This window comes from Sycon ciliatum, chromosome 5 (genome assembly GCF_964019385.1).
Source record: "Sycon ciliatum chromosome 5, ocSycCili1.1, whole genome shotgun sequence".
Lineage (NCBI taxonomy): Eukaryota > Metazoa > Porifera > Calcarea > Leucosolenida > Sycettidae > Sycon > Sycon ciliatum.
The window spans coordinates 22,631,843-22,643,866 of NC_088647.1; the positions used below are offsets into that span (position 1 = coordinate 22,631,843).

Genomic DNA, 12,024 nt, shown 5'->3' on the forward strand with positions numbered 1-12,024 from the left:
GACCGCGATTGGCCCATATGTTGTAGGCTTCTGGACGCTGAGTCGACTGGTTTTGGTCCGAAAAGGCTGCGCTGCAGCGTTGGGCCCTTATTCCCAAACGAACATGCTTGAACAAGCGGTCATGTGCTCCTGCGTACACCAGTCATCTAGTCACCACACCAGTAGGCGACAACCTTCACACCGAGGTTCAACTCAAAAGTACAAAGGTTCAACTCGAGTGACAGAAACTCGGCCAAACATGCGGTAAGTTGTAGCCTGCAGGCACGGTGACCAGGTGACTGGTGCACGCAGGAGTACGTGACCGCTTGTTCAGCCATGTTAGATTGGGAATAGGGGCCGAACGGTACATCGCAGCCTTTTCGGACCAAAACCAGTCGACTCAGCGTCCAAAAGAGTACAACATATGCGCCTATCCTGGTCACCCGTGCTTTTATAAGAACGAAATGGCGCTTTTAGTGACATTTTGCATACAAATCGCCATCTAGTAGGGCGCAATCACCCAGTTTCGGTGGAATTGCGCGAGTTCGATTGGGAATAAAGAAGGTCGGGAGTGTCTCAGCTTCCTCGGACCAAGACCATTCGACTCAGCACCCTGAAGACTACAACTGGTGAAATTTTGATTTTAGGCTTAACTTCCCCTTTAACTACCACTGGTGTATTTTGTACTGACTTTGTGGGCACTGATTTCCACAGCGCTCAAATTTTCAGTGGGATTTATTGTCAGGCCGAGAATATCCTCGTTAACTCTATGGACGCTCAGTTTTCGCCGCGCTGAGAAAGGCAGTCCTAATGTACAGGACGCTGTAAAGCTTGCGCTGGAATGCGAGCGTAAGGCTCGGGCTGACAAACTTTGAGTATGCATTCCCCTAAAATAGGGCCGTGCACTAATGGAGGACCACTACAAGTAGGGATCTCAGCGCGTGCAGTGCGCAGGGTGTTTGCGCATACATTGCGTCATCGAGTTTTGAGTGCAGCTCGCGGACACAGCAGAAAAATGGCGACGGTCGATTTTCGACACTAGGGGACGCGGTGGACACTAGCGGAATCGTCATCTTCATCGTCGTTCGAACATACTTTGTAATTCCCGCCGAAGGACAGCGTGGCCAAGGCGATATTGCCCCGGTCGATTTTCCTATAATTTTCCATGCGGCAAGAACCCACTTCAGAAAGGATTCAGTCAAAAATTCAGACGTTTTCTCCGGTTAGATTGTCTCAACTTCGATTTTCAGTGCATCAGCCATCGCGAACATCGCCGCCATTATCACTCGGAGAGAAGACATCGCGCTCAGTAGAAGAGGTGTTCACGCTGCGTCCAAGAGTTAAAGATTGTGCTCTTTGACCCTCCATAGTTCCTCTGAGAGAGTGTCTGGGAGAAAGGTAGCTTGGAGATGGCCGTAGAACGTGCTTTCCTGGACGCAATATTCAGCCATTTCTACTGTCTTCTTCAACTTGATTTATTTCGAAAAAAATGTTCTTTTCCACGATTTCTGCACTGGACGCGTTTGGGATCGAAAATCTCACCTGCGCAGACTGGCTGCGCAGTTCACGCGCTGAGATCCCTACTACAAGGACAGTACTGACCTTCAACTGCATCTCCTGGTCCTTCTCTCACTGCAATCACACCTTCATCATTCATCATTGACATTGCGGTACCTGCTGTATATGAAGGTGAGATCAGAAGAATCACAACAGAATTCTCTACGAGTATTGCTTGGATTGCCGGTACATTAAGTTCAGAAAATTGGCATTTTGACAATACTAAACAAAATGCTGGTGATTTCCACAAACATGACAGGCAGGTTTTAGGCTACTTTACTATGCTATGAAATAGAGTTTGCGACTTCGGCGATCATTTCATCAGAACGTGGGTTGCTCCCAACACTGAAAGTTCAATGGACTTCTTGTGTGATCTCAGTGGATGGCGGTTGTGAGTCAGTCAAGTGTCAAGTCAAGTCACTGGGAGAAAGTGCCGTTATGATTAGGTATGGACGATTTCAATAAAATTCCTCATTTTCGTAACAATGGAAACCAAGGCTAGAACATAACGTATACCAAACAAATTGGAAAACAGCTAATATCATTTAGAACATTTCTGCTGGTATAAGACAACTGTAAGTTTATATAACCTTCAGCTGGTATGTACACTAATACAAAGACCAGCATCATCCATTGACTAGGATTCACCATCATGGACATTCTTTAACTTGCATCGCAGTCTTCAAATTGTCACTTACTATCGCTCTGTAAATCAATAGCCAAATTCAACAGTTGGACAAGACTACTCCCATCGCATCCTGCCTCACGGTCGATCTTGATCCGGAAATCTTTATCCAGTCGTTGAGTGAGATCAGGACGGCGCAAGTGATAAAAGAGAAACAGAAAGCTGCCCACTGGGTACAGTAAAGACCCCCCAATTGCTGATTGACAGCAAAGTGGAAGATCACGCACATGACCGGCCACCTCACATGCCGTTCGATAAGTGCTGATACGCTCTTCAGCCAGGTCGGCATACCCAAATACTTCAGTGAGCACTATATCTGGTACGGTCGCTAGTTTGGCAATGATCTGTGGTAGGTTGCTCTTGACAACACTTGTGAAGAAATCTACAGACAGCGAATAATACACAAGAAAAACAGGACACATTGTTGTAACGACAATGTCTGGTCCAATAGTGTGTGTGTTTTTTCGTGTGTATGTGTGTTTGTGTGTTTGTGTACCGTAAAGTCCGCTGCAAATGCCCACAGCATTGTGCACGATCTGCTGGCCTGTATGCACTGACCCCATGCACTGTCACTCCCTCTGTACGAAAGTGCATCTCACACCGTGGCGCGAAGAGCGCTTTCCTACGGTAAACAATGTCCACTTGCCTGGTTTCAAAGTCTCTTTGGGCACGAGCTGATTTTATGATGTTGCTTGTTGTATTTCGCAAATCCAAATGGGTTTTTCTTCCGAATAACAAGGTAGCAAAGAGCAGAGTATTGCAGGAACCAAATATACTTCTGACGGTGTTTCAAGCCATCATTTCCAAATCACGCAACACGCAAAGGCAAGGGTTTTTCTCGAGCACTTTAGAGTTTTCAACAAGTTGGTAGCGACTTTGTAGGTGTAGCTTTTGTGACATCTCCCCTGTTCGACTTGCAACTGCAATACTGCGACAGGTCAAGTCGTCGAATGACGCTTCATCAGAACAATCACCGTTTCGTTCTGAAAGCTCAACATTGTCACATTCATGGCACTGCAGAAATTTCATGATTTGAAAACCGAAATAATGGAGAACGAACTTTTAGGAAACTTCGCTTCTCAACTCCAAACTCCAAAAACGGTCTCTTCACTGCGATTCAAATTCAAATTTCATTTTACATTACTGTACGCCCAATTTTCGAGCCTGGCCCATCATCAGGAGAACGAACTACAATAACAAAGACGACTCATTTATCGGATGCAAAGGAAATCCCGACCGAAGTGTTTCTTTGCAGCAAGATAATGACAATCGCTTTTGCACAGGATCCTGGTAAGACATAGGCAGTGTGTAGGCATTACAGTCGTTCTTGTACGCATTCGACCTTCATGCCAGTTTTCTACAACTAAAATGACCTGAAAAAGAATAGTATGGACCCGCTGGGGCGAGCGTTTGCTGCGACGTGGGCGTTTGCATCAGACTTTATGTATACACGCATGTGTGTGCGTGCGTGTGTATTTGTGTGTGTCCCTGTGTGTCCCATATGGTACAGTGGACTGTGCAGTCGATTTCCAATCCAGAGGTTGCGGGTTCAATTCCCGACGATTATGGTTGCACACGTCTTTCTTCTCTTTCTCATTCTCCTAGCTCTTCTTTCATAATCCTGGGTGGCTACCAACAGCCAGTGTATGTCGGGGGATGTGGTGTGGCGTGTGTGTCCAAAAAAATGAAAAAATGGAAAAATGAAAAAAAGGGATTAACTGGCGAGAATACACCACTTCAATCAGCTGTGTGGTGGATACCAGGCTAAAATTAGTGGCGGTCAATTCATCAGCCTTGAAAGCTGTTGAATGGTGTAATTCCAGCATAAAGTTGCTATTTCTAATAAAGCTGTTCGCTATCATCGCTTCCGCGATGGGTAGGTCTGAGGTCTGAGGTGTGTGTGTGTGTGTGTGTGTGTGTGTGTGTGTGTGTGTGTGTGTGTGTGTGTCTGGTGTGTGTGTGTGTGTCTGGTGGGTGTGTGTGTGTGTGTGTGTGTGTGTGTGTGTGTGTGTGTGTGTGTGTGTGTGTGTGTGTGTGTGTGTGTGTGTGTGTGTGTGTGTGTGTGTGTGTGTGTGTGTGTGTGTGTGTGTGTGTGTGTGTGTGTGTGTGTGTGTGTGTGTGTGTGTGTGTGTGTGTGTGTGTGTGTGTGTGTGTGTGTGTGTGTGTGTGTGTGTGTGTGTGTGTGTGTGTGTGTGTGTGTGTGTGTGTGTGTGTGTGTGTGTGTGTGTGTGTGTGTGTGTGTGTGTGTGTGTGTGTGTGTGTGTGTGTGTGTGTGTGTGTGTGTGTGTGTGTGTGTGTGTGTGTGTGTGTGTGTGTGTGTGTGTGTGTGTGTGTGTGGTACATGGTGGTGGTGGTGGTGGTGATGGTGGTGGTGGTGGTGGTGGTGGTGGTGGTGGTGGTAGTGGTGGTGGTGGTGGTGTGTGTGTGTGTGTGTGTGTGTGTGTGTGCGTATGGTGTGTGTGTGTATGTGTGTGTGTGTGTGTGCACGTGTGGTGCAGTGGTATGTGCAGTCGATTTCCAATCGAGAGGTTGCGGGTTCAATTCCCGACGATTATGGTCGCACACGTCTTTTCTTCTCTTTTTTTGGACTCTTCCTGCCTTTTTTTCCTCCTGGGTGGTTACCAACAGCCAGTATATGCCGGAGTATGTGGTGTGGTGTGTGTGTAGAAAAAAAAATGGAAAATGGAAAAATGAAAAATAGGGATTCACTAGCCAGAAAAAGTCACTTCAAACAGCTGTGTGGTGGATACCAGGCTAAAAATAGTGGTGGTCAATTCATCAGCCTTGCAAGCCGTTGAATGGTGATCCCAGCACAAGTTGCTATGTCTAACATAGCTGTTCGCTATCATCGTTTCCCCGATGGGCAGGTCTGAGGTCTGAGGTGTGTGTGTGTGTGTGTGTGTGTGTGTGTGTGTGTATGTGTGTGTGTGTGTGTGTGTGTGTGTGTGTGTGTGTGTGTGTGTGCACGTGGTATGAAAAATCCTGGGTGGTCAGTCCCAACAGCCAGTACATGGTGGAATATGTGGCGTGATGTGTGCTGGAAAAAACGAAAACGAAAAAGTAGGGATTCACTGGCCAGAAATGGCCTCTTCAAATAGCTGTGTGGTGTAGACAAGGCTCAGAATAGTGGCGGTCAATTCTTCAGCCTTGTAAGCTGTTAAATGGAGCAATCCCAGCACAAGTTGCTATGGCTTCTGCTGTAGCATCGCTATCATCGCCTCGGTGATGGGCGTCAAAACTCAAAAGGGCAAAATAGGTGCATGTGGTGTGTGTGTGCACGTGGTGTGTGTGTGTGCATGCAGTGTCACCGTGTGTGTGTGTGCACGTGGTGTGGCACAAGCATAGCAAGGCACAGCTGAGCACAAGAGGTTGAGTTGGGCTATATGGTTGCTGGTGTTGAACAACTGGTGTTTGTTGATCAGAGCATGGAATGCCATGAGCTATACGTATACAGTCGTCCCTCTCTAATCCGGCACTTTATAATCCAGCACCCTCGATAAACCAGCACAATTTTCAGTAGCCAAATGTCCTCTTCATGCACATAATTGCAGCAGTAGATCAGATTTGTTAATCCAGCACCCTCCCTAATCCAGCAGATTTCCGTGGCACAAATGGTGCCGGATTATAGAGGGACCACTGTACCCATATCCACACAGGCTGTACATACACTGTATTACCATAACAAAGACTGCATTTGACCTGCACACTAGGAAATAATATGCTGTATACAAATAGGTATGTTGTACATGCTCCTGCGTTTGTGTCACTCTGTTGCACCTGCTGCTGTGTTTTTGCTGTGTTTGTGTCACCCCTTCGTACATGCTGCTGCACCGTCTTCACTTTTCCCGAGCCAGCCTCTACATAGTATTTCTGAGAAATCCATTGGAACCAAAATAGATCTAAACTCAGAGTTGCATGGTACTCAAGCTCTGCACGTTGTGCAAGCTCTGCACGTTGTGCAAGCTCTGCACTCTGACCTGTAGTCAAGGTTCATGTGTAGCCTTTCAGCTCTACAGGTCCAGACGGAACAATGACATAATGTGAGCTACTGGTATTTCACTTGTTAAGACTTTGGCAGGAGATGGAGAACTCACAGCGCAGGATCTTGAAACAAAAAGCACTCCAATTTGAAACTGCGTGCTGCAGGCTAGTACAACGCCGGCTTCCACGGATAGCAGCTAGTGCGTTACAGGACCTCGCGATCGCAGCAGAGTGTACAGGTTTTCCATGCACGACCCCTTTATGACGAACATGCGTGCACTAGCTGCGCAAACTGGTTTTGCGCTTAAAGCACGGAAGGTGAAACTTTCACACATCGTATGACTCATTTTCTGTTGTGTGTGTCTGTGTCACTCGATGCTGATTACAGTATACTGGAGAGGGTTTGTGTCCCCATTAGCTTGAGTCATCATCAAACGTCGGCTAAGAAAGATGTCTTTTCCACTGATCGACGATACTGACGATCTACAACTAACTGGCTAACAGCTCTAGCACCTCTTGGATGCGCACTCCAACAGCCTTCCAACTTGGAAGGTTCTAAGTTATAGAAATAGCACGAGGAGGGGAACTGTAAGTAGTGTACCGTACTGGCAATATTATTTTGCCGCGTAACGCGTAACGCAGGGGGGTGCGGCGTAACGCGCGACCAGGCTAGTGCGAAAAATTTTTGTTGCGTTCGTAACGCGCGTCCGGCGGGGTGCGGTGATCTTTTCATTGACGTTTGCAAAAAATGATGCGGCAATAGCAAAAAAGTGATGCGGCAATAGCAAAAAAAAGGACTGCGGCAATATAGAAACCTGTGTAACGGCTCCTGTGCGACTTTGCATGTAACGCCCTGCGTGCGGTAAACATGTGCCAATGTAACGCTTCATGGCCTCACTGCGACCATATATATTGCCAGTACGGTAATAATATAATAATAATTCCCTCAAACTAGTCAAAATATTAATATTATTATAATAATCTTTATTTCAGGATTACCCAAAGATTTGTGGCGTTAGTGGACATTATAGCGTAACTTGTAGTTTCTTGGTCCTGTTTACTTTGCTTCAAATAATCATAATTATTTATAACTTCCGCGTAGCCTTGAGTATTGCAAATGCATTGGTTGATAATTTGACTGGATACAGCATATGTGACATACATGCTCAGTTTTAGTCTAAACTCCATGTAGCGTAACAAAGATTGATGGATCTTTGCACCAAACAATACTTGGCATCAGTTGATCAAGTAAAGATCTACACGTCTCGTTATTAAACTTACATAGCACGATTACACTATAGTGAGTGCAATCATGTTCATTTCAGTACTTTTGTACATACATGTATTGACTAAAACCCGTGACACGATGGTACAATGCATGAGTCGTAATTATCCTACATCGGCTCCACTACATTTTTCATTCCCATTGATGGTATGCCGGTTCTACAGTCCATTCATAAAAAAGATGGTCCCTGGCTCTGGCGAGCTCCCCTATTTGGCGATTTTCGCGATATTATCGTACACAGCGCAGTGCTGCGAAATTCGAAACCGGGTCCAAAAAGGGTACCTGAACTGGGGTTCGAACCGCACAATGCACTGTTGCAAGCGGGTTCAAACGGCCTAGATTTGGATGGTTTTCCCAAATTCGTGCTTTTGGGGCAAAACCTGGCCGAAATCTTATTCTTGTTATGGCTTGCATTTTGGACAAATAGACTTCAGAAACAATATTAGAAGAGGATTCCATAGGGATTGCAGAAAAATATTCTAAAAGGTTTGACCCATTTATGGCCAAAAGCTAGAAGTCCATCTTTTTATGAATATACTGTAGTTCTACTCTACAGAATAGAATGCATGATCTTATATAATGTTGTAACATGCACCAGCATAACATCACACATAACATGTATGTAAAGATTTCTTCAATGTACAGTATTGCACATGCTATCTTCATTTACAAGGTGTATACGAGTATGCAACAGGTATACTTATGCTATGATACTTATGCAGCATACAGGTCACAATACAAACGCACTATTGTGCTCACTATTTCATATCTCCCACTTCTTTGTCGGTAAAGATTATTCAGATTTTTCCATCAACTATAGAACAGCGCATGCTCCAGTGGTTCCTGTCTTCCAATACTTCTTCTCATAGTAACACTCATGAGATAACAAGATAGTCTTCTGAGAGTGCTTAGGGAAAGTAAAGGGTTGCCAGAGCAGCTAACAAGTGTAGTGGTGCAATTCCACGTGGATGAAGCATGAACTTTACATACAAAATACCATGAAATCATTGCACTGCTCCCCTCCTCAAAACAAACTTAATGGCAATCTTTTACTCACATGGATCCTTGACATCTTCCTCAGGATGATCATTCTTGCGAGCTTCCCAAATTCTCTCCAGCAGTCCACCAACAGCAACATTGGATGGGAAAGATGAAGACTGGATGTCTTGAAGGAAGTTCTGGACACCTGATTGCCCTCTCTTGTAGCAAGCAACAAAGGCAATATATGCGGCTAGCCTATCCTCCTCTGAACTCCTTTTGCTGGTTTTAATTAACTTCTTCCACCTCATCACATATCCCCTCAGCACGGGATCTCTGCTGATACGTGGATGATGTTCATCTATTGCCATGACAGCATTCTCTAATGCTTCATGTGTAATCCTGCATCGAGCTATGTCATGCCATGCTGGCAGGACAACATCATCCCAGAAGTCAAACGGCATCGTTCTAAACACAAAGTTATACAAAACACAAACAAAAACAAACAAACTTTGAAACAGAATCTTTCTTTTCTGATAGTCGATGAATTTGCTGAAAGAGAATTCAAGTATGAATGACAATCAACCAGAAGACCGGCTGTACAGTGTCACACAATACAGGTACATGTATACACATATCATTATGCTAACACCCCCCCCCCCCCCACACACACACACAGCATAGAGATGATTGACTCATGTGTATGGAGACAAATACTGCCATGCACCACATACACCATACCACCACTCCTTACACTGTCACTGCTGGTTCTCCATAGCCACATACGAGTATTATGTAAAACTCACACAGTTCATTTTTGGTTAACTGAACACACTTCACCTACAACACAGTCCTCTGTTCTACACCACTACTGTTCATATGTACACACAATCATTTCACTACATCATGGGTAAAAGATATTCATGGTTCAAGTGATACTCAGTTTGACTGAGTTTTGCGAATCCGCAGGAACTCCACCACCCTCTATGGATCAAGGGTGCAGATGCAGATTTTAAAGTGATGGGAGGTGAGTTGATCACTGATCAGACCCACAACCAAAGAGGTCAAAATCAGAAAATCCCATTCGCTGCACTCATGGTGAACTCCATTGTATGTTAACACTCGGTAAATGACAAGAGCCAGGGGCATCGGAAGGTATTTTAGGGTGGTGTGGTCAGCCACCTGAAATACAATTAAATTGTTTACTCGTGGGGTTGGGGTGGTTCCTATGAAAATTTCGAAATTTAGACCCCAGATCAGTGCGCTTTATTGATTCACAGGGTACCCGGGACGAAGAGTGGTACGGTCAACACCATAATGACCGTAGCGTGTCCGACGCTCCTGCAAGATGTTCATGTATCAGGTTTCGTGAAATATTAAAATAGAGATGGATATACAAGTACTTGAGTACAGGGGAAGAATGCATCAGTTTGAGGATAGTGTTGAGGGTCAGGAATGTTCTGGGCATGTGCAGTTGAACACTCTTCTCAACAAAAAAATTCACGGTTCGCGTCAGACTCGGCTAGAGGCCGAGTTTTCCGCATCCGTAGGAACACCACCATCACCCTTCAAGTACCAAGGCTCTTCTCAAGCATGACGTCAATAGAACTGCGATGGCCCTTGTGAAGTTGTGAAGCGCATTATCTTTTGCGAGGATTGACTCGGATGGAGAGGAAAAGATTAATTTATAAAAAATAAAAAGGACCAAGGAACTAAAAGTAATGCTATGTCCACAAATACCACCAGTAACTAAACAATCAGCTCATGCGATACCATTGCACGACACTGACCGACGGTACTGACGTTCTACAACTAACTGGCTGACTGTTTAGTAACTGGTGGTGTTAGTGGACATTATAGCGTAACTTGTAGTTCCTTGGTCCTTTTTATTTTCTTTAATTATTATCTTTTGCCTTTGTCATTTCCCTGTATCTCTGCACTACTGTTCTAGTACGTTCCATAGGGTGAATTTGACTTGCAATACAACTACATGTAGGTATCGTTAACACGGGTTTTCTTCACGTCTTGAAAATCTAAATCAATTCTCCACATAGGATAACTGCAACCCATCTTGCCAGCCTGGCAATAACTGACTGTACTGCTTGAAGGTTTCAAGGTCTACCCCTCTTAGTCATGTGACATTTTTACATAGTGTATACATGCACAGAACGTCCTTACCGTAAATACTGGATAGCTGCAGATACAGTGCAGCTTCGGTTTTCCAGCACAAGTCGCACTAGTGGCTTATCATCAACACATCACCCTGACTCGAAAACAACGCAACGATGTTACGTTGTTGCTCAGACCTCGATAGTCACCGACGGACACACGAACAGACAATGATTTCTCGAGTCGATGATACTGAACAGGTCTACTTTCTCTGGTTCTGGGACAAGGATATCATAATGCCCAGGAGACTACAGTGTACAAAACTGCTATCAAGCACGTGCTGTACCTCTTCTTCGCAGATGAACGGTAACAACTGCGTCTTCACCAAACACACATGCACACACACGGACGCAGTGCAGCTACGATGAGTCAGAGTGTGACCTTGGCTTGGGTCGATGCGAAGGTCGTTACGGACAGCCGGTTTGGCGCCGTCATTCTGGCCTTTTTGGGGCACCATGGTCACATGAGATTCGCAGAGTCTCTACTCTAGTCTCTACTCTAGCTAGCTAGCTACAGCTACTAGTAACCATGGTAACTAGGGGGGATAAGACAACCGTTACTGTGGTGAATCATGTGTTGTAAAAATGACACGACAGACGGAACCACGCCACGAATACTTACTAATGACTAATGTTACTTGTTCAGCATCGGCTGCACCATTAATGCATTGGCATTGTGCACCCATAGCGACTTTTCTAATTTCCCCTAAAACTCCAACGCAACTACTGAAAGAGACACATGATTCTCTTTCCAACCCTCTCTTTACTGCGAAACAAAGAACAAAAAAACATTCGACCAAATTTTCGCATCATCAGTCAGAAAAACAAACAAAAACTTGGAACCCACAGTCTCTACACGTACAAACATACTTGGAGACAGGCGATTTGCTGTAGGTCTACATACTCTCAAAACTTAGAAAACCAAATGAGGTACCGTACTGTCGGTTGTCGAAGAACGGAACGTCGAAGAACGACCAGCCTAGGATTTCACCAAGCACAGCATGTCACTAACCGGCACAAACCCGCAAGTGCACAGTTAGGAGATGAGTTGATAACTGATTTATTTGCTCGGACTGAAAGAGAATTTATACGATAAGTGAACGTGGCAGTGCAACATCGTACGGAGCACGCGCACTTCATTATTTTGGGAGAGCAGTATGCAGCAGTTGGGACAAATGCGAGCTCTGGCATTGCTGTGTAAACCTAGAGGGTCTGAGGCTACAAACTGTGCATGTGGCAGAACTTGCCGTACAGAGTTCACAGTACAATATTTACCGTATAGACTAAGAGAAAGCTACAGATTGCTGCAGTGCCGAAACATGAACTAAAACATGTAAAATAGCAAAATTAAACTATCTCGCTTCGCGACACTCCCGCCGCAAAGATAAGTA

The 12,024-nt window shown here is 45.0% G+C and overlaps 1 protein-coding gene across 2 annotated transcripts in view; it reads right to left on the reverse strand.

The window, feature by feature from the left end:
* The window catches only part of LOC135818069 (uncharacterized), a 159,346-nt gene extending 150,284 nt beyond the window's left edge, over positions 1-9,062 (reverse strand). The window contains exon 1 of one of the 2 annotated variants that reach the window (XM_065331387.1): positions 8,545-9,056. In XM_065331387.1, the coding sequence (XP_065187459.1) occupies positions 8,545-8,929 (385 nt within the window). In that variant the 5' untranslated portion in view covers positions 8,930-9,056. Of the gene's footprint in view, positions 1-8,544 lie in introns of both variants that reach the window. The other variant, XM_065331388.1, reaches the window with a different exon arrangement.
* Positions 9,063-12,024: the final 2,962 nt, after the last annotated feature.